Source organism: Tetrao urogallus (genome assembly GCF_951394365.1).
Source record: "Tetrao urogallus genome assembly, chromosome: Z".
In the NCBI taxonomy this organism is placed as follows: Eukaryota; Metazoa; Chordata; class Aves; order Galliformes; family Phasianidae; genus Tetrao; species Tetrao urogallus.
In genome coordinates this window covers 67883152-67896400 of record NC_136816.1, presented here as the reverse complement: position 1 = coordinate 67896400, position 13249 = coordinate 67883152, and the positions used below count along the sequence as shown (strand labels likewise).

At 55.2% G+C, this 13249-nt stretch overlaps 3 protein-coding genes and 1 pseudogene across 5 annotated transcripts in view; 3 read left to right on the top strand and 1 right to left on the bottom strand.

The window, feature by feature from the left end:
- Positions 1–13249, bottom strand: part of UBAP2 (ubiquitin associated protein 2) — a gene marked incomplete at its 5' end in the record, with an annotated part of 202718 nt that overhangs the window by 11319 nt on the left and 178150 nt on the right. The gene's annotated exons all lie outside the window — the stretch shown is intronic.
- Positions 2320–2895, top strand: LOC306957431 (interferon; the record flags this gene model as incomplete). Its single annotated transcript, XM_079548869.1, has 1 exon — positions 2320–2895. The coding sequence occupies one exon, from the start codon at positions 2320–2322 to the stop codon at positions 2893–2895; it is 576 nt and encodes a 191-aa protein (XP_079404995.1).
- Positions 6637–7212, top strand: LOC306957430 (interferon; the record flags this gene model as incomplete). The annotated part of the gene is made up of 1 exon (XM_079548868.1): positions 6637–7212. The coding sequence occupies one exon, from the start codon at positions 6637–6639 to the stop codon at positions 7210–7212; it is 576 nt and encodes a 191-aa protein (XP_079404994.1).
- On the top strand, positions 10954–11882 carry LOC306957191 (interferon pseudogene; annotated as a pseudogene). Its single transcript has one exon. The product of its transcript is annotated as an interferon pseudogene (transcript).

Genomic DNA, 13249 nt, shown 5'->3' with positions numbered 1-13249 from the left:
ATATTTTTAATGAAATTTTATTCATCTTATATTTAATCCTTAAAAACAGTTCACAACTGCACATACTGCAAAAAGCAATGACATGATTATACTGTGACTGTGAATAAGTCTGTGAGGGATAATTCTATCAGGTAAGACAGGTTTTATAAAGCTTAATACAGAGACACAACGAAACTCTGGAGCAGAATGTCTGATTTCAACTCCATACATTTCAATTTTAGATAATGTATTTATGACAACTGAAAATGCAGATACAACTACACAGAAAACATGAAGGCTTTGTTTTTGTTTTGTTTCTTTTTCTTCTTACTTTGTTTCTGTTGCAATCTTGCAACCTATTCTCAAATATCAGGACAAAAAGAAAGGCAGCGTATTGTTCACTACTCACTGGATTATCTTTAGTGAAAATAATGGAATGCAATAAATTTTCTGTCATAACCTGAGTGACACAGCACTGTGCCCTTTCCATATTCTGGATGCAGCTGAGGTATTGAAAACAGCACACAAAAATTCAACTCTTCCCAAGACTGTGCTCAGGGCGGGGCTGGGCCTCCTGGGGAGAAAGAGCCACTGCCATGATGGTGTGGGGCAGGGGGTGGCTGCAGGGCAGACTGGGTTCCCATTCTTCCCAACCCTTCCTGCAAAGAAGTTTTTAACACTATTCAACCTAAAACATCCTCTGGAATATTCCAAGACCACATCCTCCTGCTCTGTCACTTACTGCATGGGCGAAGACACTGATCACAACATCACTAACGTCTCTATACAGATACAAGTAGAAAGTGACAAGGCCGCGCCAGAAGCTTTAATCCTATAGCCTAAATAAGCCCAGTAGATTCAAATAACCTTTTAAAGACATTTTCGATAGACAAATCAAAGCCAGGTAAACATACAAACTTGTGCGTGCACACAAAATTAGATGCAATTCCTGAACTAAAGGGAAAAAAACTCATGTCATAACTCAAGTTGAACACTCAACAACAAAGAGCACAGCAAGACAATCACTACCACAGTCTGAAAGTTCACATTATTAAGAATAAAAGAAAGAAAAATGAGAGCCTTCATTGAAAGTTAAGTATATACTTGGATAATAAAGAGGTAAAAACTGACTACTTCAAAGAATGATCTCAACAATAAGCTGAGGCAGACCTGCCTGCCGGATCGAGAGAAGACGTTAGCACCAAACACTGAGTGCACGGTACGGCACAGGAAAAGGTCACCCACACAAACTCAGGACGCCCCAACACCGGAAGCCTCTAACGTCAGGCTGGAGGGGGCGTTGGGCAACCCGCTCTAGTGGAAGGCGGCGCTGCCCACGGAAAGGGGGTTGCTTGGAAGCGGACGGCACTTGAGGTCCCTTCCAAACCAAACCACCCTCTCATTCTATCATCTCCTCAAGTCTCCTCATCCTCAACAGGGGCTTAATAACTACATCAGCGGGCTCGCCTCCATAAGGCTTGTGGACTCCTCCTGGACACTCAGACAAACCTTTGGCCTCCGCAACGTAAGATCCTTGCCTTACAACTATCCGCCTGCTGGCCCATTTCCTCCTTCTCACCGGATGCCACACGAAGCAAGGAAAAGAAGAGACGACGGAGGAAGGAGACGCGGCGCCCGAGGACCACCACAGCCGCAGTACCCGCTCGGAAGCATCGCTTCCCTTTCTCGTTCCTCCTCAAGCACAAGCCTTTCCTACATATTCTCAGCAGCCTCCAACGCAGGCGGCGCTGCCTACTCCGACCACTACAACAGCCAACCCAGAGCTCCTCACGCCACCGGAAACTACCCAAGGTTCTTCCAACGCGCTTCACTTTGCAGTGCTTTCTAAGAAACAAGCACAGAAAGCAAGCCACGGGCAGCACACATCTCAAGTCGAAAGGCCAAGACCCATTACGGCATTAAGGCGTTACGTAAGAAAAGCAGAGTTGAACAGGAAGAGGGATTTCAATGAAGGATACACCAGAGCTCTCGCTGCAGCACTAAGGGAAAGGATGAAAACAGATATCTGCAGAACAGCTGACCCAGAAGATTCCGCCCCACCACTTTCACATCCCCCTTCCAACCCTTGCAGCCAGCCACCCAAAACACACCGCCGGACCAGGATCTCCACCAACAGCCCCACGCACACCCAAGCCATTTGCTCCCAGACCACAAAAACCAGCAGCCAAAAGTGAAAGCCACAGACAAAATCTCTCGGCAACAGGAAAGCGACGAAGGGAAAGATGACAAACCACATAAAGCCGGCACCGCGGCAGCACACACACCACTGCCACCACCCAGCCCCACCAGGCTCCTGCCCACCACAACCAGAGTCCCACCATGGCTGTGCCTGCAAGCCCACAGCACCCACCGGGCTACAGCATCCTGCTGCTCACGCTCCTTGTGAAAGCTCTCGCCGCCACCGCCTGCAACCACCTTCGCCCCCAGGATGCCACCTTCTCTCGCGACAGCCTCCAGCTCCTCCGGGACATGGCTCCCAGCCCACCCCAGCCGTGCCCACAGCACAGCGCGCCATGCTCCTTCAACGACACCATCCTGGACACCAGCAACGCCCGGCAAGCCGACAAAACCACCCACGACATCCTCCAGCACCTCTTCAAAATACTCAGCGGACCCAGCACTCCAGCCCACTGGGTCGACAGCCAACGCCAAAGCCTCCTCAACCACATCCAGCGGTACACCCAGCACCTCGAGCACTGCTTGGCGCGCAGCGACACGCGCTCCCGCACGCGATGGCCTCGCAACCTTCACCTCACCATCAACAAACACTTCAGCTGCCTCCACACCTTCCTCCACGACAACGATTACAGCGCCTGCGCCTGGGACCACGTCCGCCTACGAGCTCGCACCTGGTTCCTGCACATCCACGACCTCGTGGGCAACACGCGCACCTAGCCCCAAGCGCACCTCCCACCCTCTTCCTAGTTATCTGTTTATTCAACTATTTATACAAACGGCTATTTATTCGTCTATTTATTCTTCTATTTATTCAGACAAAATAAAGCTCTCCTTTCCAAAACTGCCTGCGACTGCCTCCTTTCGCTCAATCACAGGAGCCCCTTCCGGGGGCAACCAACCCTGGGATTCTCACACACAGCTCTGAAAACTCTGGTACCCGCTCACTTCTTCTGTAAACCCTGCAGGTCCAGGGAGATCCACGAGTTCGCCACAAAAAGCAGACAAAGCAGGGACACCTGCGGCAGCAGGACCGGCCCGCTTTGACTAACAAAGCCAAAGCAAGAAGCTGATTATCACTTTCAGCACGGCAGCCTGACGGCCACAGCGGTACCGCGGGGACGGGCAAAAGTAGCCCTACAGTTAACTCGAGCCTTGAGTACGGTGAGCAAGAACGCAAAGGCGGCGTATCACTGCAGTACTTGACTCTTCACGCAAATCCTGTCAAACATCACCCCACACAGAGAAACCCACAAGCTTCAGCTTCTTAGGGGAAGCAGAGCAGACAAAGGTAGGGAGAAGGAAGGAGACAGCAGAGCTAAGACACGGGAAGCTACAGTCATCTTACTCCACCATGACGGGGCACCTTCTTGGCAACCACTCCGCCTCACCTCGGGCTGGAGAACGCTGGCACAGCATGGATTTCAGTACCGCTGTGTCTTAGTTTCACAGGCTCGGACTAGAACTGTTTTCTTCAGAGCGCCTGATACGATGCGGTGCTTTGGTTCTAGGAGAAAAACAACGCTGCTAACACACCAACGCCTACTCTTGCTGCTAAGCGGTGCTGCACAGAGCCAAGGCCATTCTCAGCAAAAGGCCCAAGGAGCTGAGGGGGAGCAGAATTAGGACAGCCGACTCCAACTGGCCCAAAGGGGTATTCCCTACCATACGACATCAAGCGGAAGGAGTTTTGAGGAGGGTGGCAGATCAACTCGCTCGTCCTTCCGCTCCTCAACTGGTTGCAAAGCAGCTCTCCGTCCAACCAAAAAAGTCACGGCTGTCAGGCAAAGTCCCCGGTGACTGCAAGAAGGGAAACATCACTCCCCGTCTTTAAAAAGGCAGGCAGGAAGACGCGGGGAGATCCTGGCCGGACAGCCTCGCCTCTAGGCCTAGGAAGATCACCGAGCAGAAGTGCCAGGAAAACAGAGGGACCAGCAGGTGATCCGAGACTGCCCGCACGGCTTCAACGGGGGCACACCTATAGTGCTAGTGCCTGGCTATCCCAGTGGCCTCCTGCGATGGAGCGACTGCATCGGTGCCCAAAGAGAAGGCAACCGATGCCATCGGTAAGGAATTCCTGCAAGGTTTGCACCTCACCCACGTCATAAATTGCGGAGACGGGGGTTCAAAAGGTGCAGCTATTCGGTGGATGAGGAATTGGTTGCACGCTCGCGGCCCGAGGGCTGCGATCAAGGCTCTACGCTCAGGTGGAGGCCGGACACAAGTGGCGTCCCCCAAGGTGCGTCTTGGGGCCACTGCTCTTCAACATCTTCAACAGCAACACAGGTGATGGGATCCACTGCACCCTCAGCTAGTTTGCAGGCTTCGCGCATCAAGCTGAGCGCGGCAGCTGATACGGCAGAAGGAAGGGATGCCATCCAAAGGGACTTTGACAAATTCAAACCCACCTGGGCCCATGTAAACCCAAGGACGTTCAACAAAGTCAAGTGCAAGGCGCTGTACTTGGGCGGGGACAACGCCAAGATACGCAGGCAGCATGGGAGAACAACTCCTTGAGGGCAGCCCTGCCAAGAAGGATGTAGGGGTCCTGGTAGACAAAAAACTTAACATGAGCTAGCAGTTTGCACCTGCAGCCCCCAAGGCCGACCGCGTACTGGTCTGCACCAAGAGGAGTGGCCAGCAGGGAGAGGGAGGCGACTGTCCCCCACCCCCGCTCTGCTCTGCCCTCGTGACACCCCAGCTGGAGTAATGCCTCCAGGTCTGGGGCCCCAGCTCAGGAAAGCTGGCGAGATTTTGGTGAGAGGCCAGCGCAGGGCCACAGGGACCATCAGAGGGCTGGAGCGCTACTCCTGCAAAGACAAGCTGACGGAACTGTGCCTGTGCGGTCCGCAGAAGACAAAGCACCAGGGTGACCACGTTGCAGCCTGCCAGTACTTACAGGGACGTTATAAACAGGAGGAAAATCAACTTTTCACACGGGAAGATAGCAATAGGACACGGCTTTAAAATAAAAGAGTTTAAGATCAGACGCCAGGGGAAGACGGACGTGAGGCACTGGCACACGATGCCCAGAGAGATTCTGAATATCCCCCAGTACCGGAGGTGTTCCAGGCCAGGCTGGATGCAGCACTGGGAAGCTTGCTCTACGGCTTGAGTCTTGCGGTTGGCAACCGCGCCCTCGGCAGTGAGTGGGAACGACGTGACCTCCGAGGCCCCTTCCAACCCAAGCCATTCCGTGACACCAAGGGGGCCTACGGGACACCTGCAGTGGGCCCCATAAACGCGGACTGCAATGGCAGGACAGGGGGCAACGGCTCGCAACTAAAAGAGAGGAGGCTCACACTGGACGTTAGCAAGAGACTTTGTCCTCTGAGGGGCGGTGGGGCACAGGAAAAGGTCACCCACACAAACTCAGGACGCCCCAACACCGGAAGCCTCTAACGTCAGGCTGGAGGGGGCGTTGGGCAACCCGCTCTAGTGGAAGGCGGCGCTGCCCACGGAAAGGGGGTTGCTTGGAAGCGGACGGCACTTGAGGTCCCTTCCAAACCAAACCACCCTCTCATTCTATCATCTCCTCAAGTCTCCTCATCCTCAACAGGGGCTTAATAACTACATCAGCGGGCTCGCCTCCATAAGGCTTGTGGACTCCTCCTGGACACTCAGACAAACCTTTGGCCTCCGCAACGTAAGATCCTTGCCTTACAACTATCCGCCTGCTGGCCCATTTCCTCCTTCTCACCGGATGCCACACGAAGCAAGGAAAAGAAGAGACGACGGAGGAAGGAGACGCGGCGCCCGAGGACCACCACAGCCGCAGTACCCGCTCGGAAGCATCGCTTCCCTTTCTCGTTCCTCCTCAAGCACAAGCCTTTCCTACATATTCTCAGCAGCCTCCAACGCAGGCGGCGCTGCCTACTCCGACCACTACAACAGCCAACCCAGAGCTCCTCATGCCGCCGGAAACTACCCAAGGTTCTTCCAACGCGCTTCACTTTGCAGTGCTTTCTAAGAAACAAGCACAGAAAGCAAGCCACGGGCAGCACACATCTCAAGTCGAAAGGCCAAGACCCATTACGGCATTAAGGCCTTACGTAAGAAAAGCAGAGTTGAACAGGAAGAGGGATTTCAATGAAGGATACACCAGAGCTCTCGCTGCAGCCCTAAGGGAAAGGATGAAAACAGATATCTGCAGAACAGCTGACCCAGAAGATTCCGCCCCACCACTTTCACATCCCCCTTCCAACCCTTGCAGCCAGCCACCCAAAACACACCGCCGGACCAGGATCTCCACCAACAGCCCCACGCACACCCAAGCCATTTGCTCCCAGACCACAAAAACCAGCAGCCAAAAGTGAAAGCCACAGACAAAATCTCTCGGCAACAGGAAAGCGACGAAGGGAAAGATGACACACCACATAAAGCCGGCACCGCGGCAGCACACACACCACTGCCACCACCCAGCCCCACCAGGCTCCTGCCCACCACAACCAGAGTCCCACCATGGCTGTGCCTGCAAGCCCACAGCACCCACCGGGCTACAGCATCCTGCTGCTCACGCTCCTTGTGAAAGCTCTCGCCGCCACCGCCTGCAACCACCTTCGCCCCCAGGATGCCACCTTCTCTCGCGACAGCCTCCAGCTCCTCCGGGACATGGCTCCCAGCCCACCCCAGCCGTGCCCACAGCACAGCGCGCCATGCTCCTTCAACGACACCATCCTGGACACCAGCAACGCCCGGCAAGCCGACAAAACCACCCACGACATCCTCCAGCACCTCTTCAAAATACTCAGCGGACCCAGCACTCCAGCCCACTGGGTCGACAGCCAACGCCAAAGCCTCCTCAACCACATCCAGCGGTACACCCAGCACCTCGAGCACTGCTTGGCGCGCAGCGACACGCGCTCCCGCACGCGATGGCCTCGCAACCTTCACCTCACCATCAACAAACACTTCAGCTGCCTCCACACCTTCCTCCACGACAACGATTACAGCGCCTGCGCCTGGGACCACGTCCGCCTACGAGCTCGCACCTGGTTCCTGCACATCCACGACCTCGTGGGCAACACGCGCACCTAGCCCCAAGCGCACCTCCCACCCTCTTCCTAGTTATCTGTTTATTCAACTATTTATACAAACGGCTATTTATTCGTCTATTTATTCTTCTATTTATTCAGACAAAATAAAGCTCTCCTTTCCAAAACTGCCTGCGACTGCCTCCTTTCGCTCAATCACAGGAGCCCCTTCCGGGGGCAACCAACCCTGGGATTCTCACACACAGCTCTGAAAACTCTGGTACCCGCTCACTTCTTCTGTAAACCCTGCAGGTCCAGGGAGATCCACGAGTTCACCACAAAAAGCAGACAAAGCAGGGACACCTGCGGCAGCAGGACCGGCCCGCTTTGACTAACAAAGCCAAAGCAAGAAGCTGATTATCACTTTCAGCACGGCAGCCTGACGGCCACAGCGGTACCGCGGGGACGGGCAAAAGTAGCCCTACAGTTAACTCGAGCCTTGAGTACGGTGAGCAAGAACGCAAAGGCGGCGTATCACTGCAGTACTTGACTCTTCACGCAAATCCTGTCAAACATCACCCCACACAGAGAAACCCACAAGCTTCAGCTTCTTAGGGGAAGCAGAGCAGACAAAGGTAGGGAGAAGGAAGGAGACAGCAGAGCTAAGACACGGGAAGCTACAGTCATCTTACTCCACCATGACGGGGCACCTTCTTGGCAACCACTCCGCCTCACCTCGGGCTGGAGAACGCTGGCACAGCATGGATTTCAGTACCGCTGTGTCTTAGTTTCACAGGCTCGGACTAGAACTGTTTTCTTCAGAGCGCCTGATACGATGCGGTGCTTTGGTTCTAGGAGAAAAACAACGCTGCTAACACACCAACGCCTACTCTTGCTGCTAAGCGGTGCTGCACAGAGCCAAGGCCATTCTCAGCAAAAGGCCCAAGGAGCTGAGGGGGAGCAGAATTAGGACAGCCGACTCCAACTGGCCCAAAGGGGTATTCCCTACCATACGACATCAAGCGGAAGGAGTTTTGAGGAGGGTGGCAGATCAACTCGCTCGTCCTTCCGCTCCTCAACTGGTTGCAAAGCAGCTCTCCGTCCAACCAAAAAAGTCACGGCTGTCAGGCAAAGTCCCCGGTGACTGCAAGAAGGGAAACATCACTCCCCGTCTTTAAAAAGGCAGGCAGGAAGACGCGGGGAGATCCTGGCCGGACAGCCTCGCCTCTAGGCCTAGGAAGATCACCGAGCAGAAGTGCCAGGAAAACAGAGGGACCAGCAGGTGATCCGAGACTGCCCGCACGGCTTCAACGGGGGCACACCTATAGTGCTAGTGCCTGGCTATCCCAGTGGCCTCCTGCGATGGAGCGACTGCATCGGTGCCCAAAGAGAAGGCAACCGATGCCATCGGTAAGGAATTCCTGCAAGGTTTGCACCTCACCCACGTCATAAATTGCGGAGACGGGGGTTCAAAAGGTGCAGCTATTCGGTGGATGAGGAATTGGTTGCACGCTCGCGGCCCGAGGGCTGCGATCAAGGCTCTACGCTCAGGTGGAGGCCGGACACAAGTGGCGTCCCCCAAGGTGCGTCTTGGGGCCACTGCTCTTCAACATCTTCAACAGCAACACAGGTGATGGGATCCACTGCACCCTCAGCTAGTTTGCAGGCTTCGCGCATCAAGCTGAGCGCGGCAGCTGATACGGCAGAAGGAAGGGATGCCATCCAAAGGGACTTTGACAAATTCAAACCCACCTGGGCCCATGTAAACCCAAGGACGTTCAACAAAGTCAAGTGCAAGGCGCTGTACTTGGGCGGGGACAACGCCAAGATACGCAGGCAGCATGGGAGAACAACTCCTTGAGGGCAGCCCTGCCAAGAAGGATGTAGGGGTCCTGGTAGACAAAAAACTTAACATGAGCTAGCAGTTTGCACCTGCAGCCCCCAAGGCCGACCGCGTACTGGTCTGCACCAAGAGGAGTGGCCAGCAGGGAGAGGGAGGCGACTGTCCCCCACCCCCGCTCTGCTCTGCCCTCGTGACACCCCAGCTGGAGTAATGCCTCCAGGTCTGGGGCCCCAGCTCAGGAAAGCTGGCGAGATTTTGGTGAGAGGCCAGCGCAGGGCCACAGGGACCATCAGAGGGCTGGAGCGCTACTCCTGCAAAGACAAGCTGACGGAACTGTGCCTGTGCGGTCCGCAGAAGACAAAGCACCAGGGTGACCACGTTGCAGCCTGCCAGTACTTACAGGGACGTTATAAACAGGAGGAAAATCAACTTTTCACACGGGAAGATAGCAATAGGACACGGCTTTAAAATAAAAGAGTTTAAGATCAGACGCCAGGGGAAGACGGACGTGAGGCACTGGCACACGATGCCCAGAGAGATTCTGAATATCCCCCAGTACCGGAGGTGTTCCAGGCCAGGCTGGATGCAGCACTGGGAAGCTTGCTCTACGGCTTGAGTCTTGCGGTTGGCAACCGCGCCCTCGGCAGTGAGTGGGAACGACGTGACCTCCGAGGCCCCTTCCAACCCAAGCCATTCCGTGACACCAAGGGGGCCTACGGGACACCTGCAGTGGGCCCCATAAACGCGGACTGCAATGGCAGGACAGGGGGCAACGGCTCGCAACTAAAAGAGAGGAGGCTCACACTGGACGTTAGCAAGAGACTTTGTCCTCTGAGGGGCGGTGGGGCACAGGAAAAGGTCACCCACACAAACTCAGGACGCCCCAACACCGGAAGCCTCTAACGTCAGGCTGGAGGGGGCGTTGGGCAACCCGCTCTAGTGGAAGGCGGCGCTGCCCACGGAAAGGGGGTTGCTTGGAAGCGGACGGCACTTGAGGTCCCTTCCAAACCAAACCACCCTCTCATTCTATCATCTCCTCAAGTCTCCTCATCCTCAACAGGGGCTTAATAACTACATCAGCGGGCTCGCCTCCATAAGGCTTGTGGACTCCTCCTGGACACTCAGACAAACCTTTGGCCTCCGCAACGTAAGATCCTTGCCTTACAACTATCCGCCTGCTGGCCCATTTCCTCCTTCTCACCGGATGCCACACGAAGCAAGGAAAAGAAGAGACGACGGAGGAAGGAGACGCGGCGCCCGAGGACCACCACAGCCGCAGTACCCGCTCGGAAGCATCGCTTCCCTTTCTCGTTCCTCCTCAAGCACAAGCCTTTCCTACATATTCTCAGCAGCCTCCAACGCAGGCGGCGCTGCCTACTCCGACCACTACAACAGCCAACCCAGAGCTCCTCATGCCGCCGGAAACTACCCAAGGTTCTTCCAACGCGCTTCACTTTGCAGTGCTTTCTAAGAAACAAGCACAGAAAGCAAGCCACGGGCAGCACACATCTCAAGTCGAAAGGCCAAGACCCATTACGGCATTAAGGCCTTACGTAAGAAAAGCAGAGTTGAACAGGAAGAGGGATTTCAATGAAGGATACACCAGAGCTCTCGCTGCAGCCCTAAGGGAAAGGATGAAAACAGATATCTGCAGAACAGCTGACCCAGAAGATTCCGCCCCACCACTTTCACATCCCCCTTCCAACCCTTGCAGCCAGCCACCCAAAACACACCGCCGGACCAGGATCTCCACCAACAGCCCCACGCACACCCAAGCCATTTGCTCCCAGACCACAAAAACCAGCAGCCAAAAGTGAAAGCCACAGACAAAATCTCTCGGCAACAGGAAAGCGACGAAGGGAAAGATGACACACCACATAAAGCCGGCACCGCGGCAGCACACACACCACTGCCACCACCCAGCCCCACCAGGCTCCTGCCCACCACAACCAGAGTCCCACCATGGCTGTGCCTGCAAGCCCACAGCACCCACCGGGCTACAGCATCCTGCTGCTCACGCTCCTTGTGAAAGCTCTCGCCGCCACCGCCTGCAACCACCTTCGCCCCCAGGATGCCACCTTCTCTCGCGACAGCCTCCAGCTCCTCCGGGACATGGCTCCCAGCCCACCCCAGCCGTGCCCACAGCACAGCGCGCCATGCTCCTTCAACGACACCATCCTGGACACCAGCAACGCCCGGCAAGCCGACAAAACCACCCACGACATCCTCCAGCACCTCTTCAAAATACTCAGCGGACCCAGCACTCCAGCCCACTGGGTCGACAGCCAATGCCAAAGCCTCCTCAACCACATCCAGCGGTACACCCAGCACCTCGAGCACTGCTTGGCGCGCAGCGACACGCGCTCCCGCACGCGATGGCCTCGCAACCTTCACCTCACCATCAACAAACACTTCAGCTGCCTCCACACCTTCCTCCACGACAACGATTACAGCGCCTGCGCCTGGGACCACGTCCGCCTACGAGCTCGCACCTGGTTCCTGCACATCCACGACCTCGTGGGCAACACGCGCACCTAGCCCCAAGCGCACCTCCCACCCTCTTCCTAGTTATCTGTTTATTCAACTATTTATACAAACGGCTATTTATTCGTCTATTTATTCTTCTATTTATTCAGACAAAATAAAGCTCTCCTTTCCAAAACTGCCTGCGACTGCCTCCTTTCGCTCAATCACAGGAGCCCCTTCCGGGGGCAACCAACCCTGGGATTCTCACACACAGCTCTGAAAACTCTGGTACCCGCTCACTTCTTCTGTAAACCCTGCAGGTCCAGGGAGATCCACGAGTTCACCACAAAAAGCAGACAAAGCAGGGACACCTGCGGCAGCAGGACCGGCCCGCTTTGACTAACAAAGCCAAAGCAAGAAGCTGATTATCACTTTCAGCACGGCAGCCTGACGGCCACAGCGGTACCGCGGGGATGGGCAAAAGTAGCCCTACAGTTAACTCGAGCCTTGAGTACGGTGAGCAAGAACGCAAAGGTGGCGTATCACTGCAGTACTTGACTCTTCACGCAAATCCTGTCAAACATCACCCCACACAGAGAAACCCACAAGCTTCAGCTTCTTAGGGGAAGCAGAGCAGACAAAGGTAGGGAGAAGGAAGGAGACAGCAGAGCTAAGACACGGGAAGCTACAGTCATCTTACTCCACCATGACGGGGCACCTTCTTGGCAACCACTCCGCCTCACCTCGGGCTGGAGAACGCTGGCACAGCATGGATTTCAGTACCGCTGTGTCTTAGTTTCACAGGCTCGGACTAGAACTGTTTTCTTCAGAGCGCCAGATACGATGCGGTGTTTTGGTTCTAGGAGAAAAACAACGCTGCTAACACACCAACGCCTACTCTTGCTGCTAAGCGGTGCTGCACAGAGCCAAGGCCATTCTCAGCAAAAGGCCCAAGGAGCTGAGGGGGAGCAGAATTAGGACAGCCGACTCCAACTGGCCCAAAGGGGTATTTCCTACCATACGACATCAAGCGGAAGGAGTTTTGAGGAGGGTGGCAGATCAACTCGCTCGTCCTTCCGCTCCTCAACTGGTTGCAAAGCAGCTCTCCGTCCAACCAAAAAAGTCACGGCTGTCAGGCAAAGTCCCCGGTGACTGCAAGAAGGGAAACATCACTCCCCGTCTTTAAAAAGGCAGGCAGGAAGACGCGGGGAGATCCTGGCCGGACAGCCTCGCCTCTAGGCCTAGGAAGATCACCGAGCAGAAGTGCCAGGAAAACAGAGGGACCAGCAGGTGATCCGAGACTGCCCGCACGGCTTCAACGGGGGCACATCTATAGTGCTAGTGCCTGGCTATCCCAGTGGCCTCCTGCGATGGAGCGACTGCATCGGTGCCCAAAGAGAAGGCAACCGATGCCATCGGTAAGGAATTCCTGCAAGGTTTGCACCTCACCCACGTCATAAATTGCGGAGACGGGGGTTCAAAAGGTGCAGCTATTCGGTGGATGAGGAATTGGTTGCACGCTCGCGGCCCGAGGGCTGCGATCAAGGCTCTACGCTCAGGTGGAGGCCGGACACAAGTGGCGTCCCCCAAGGTGCGTCTTGGGGCCACTGCTCTTCAACATCTTCAACAGCAACACAGGTGATGGGATCCACTGCACCCTCAGCTAGTTTGCAGGCTTCGCGCATCAAGCTGAGCGCGGCAGCTGATACGGCAGAAGGAAGGGATGCCATCCAAAGGGACTTTGACAAATTCAAACCCACCTGGGCCCATGTAAACCCAAGGACGTTCAACA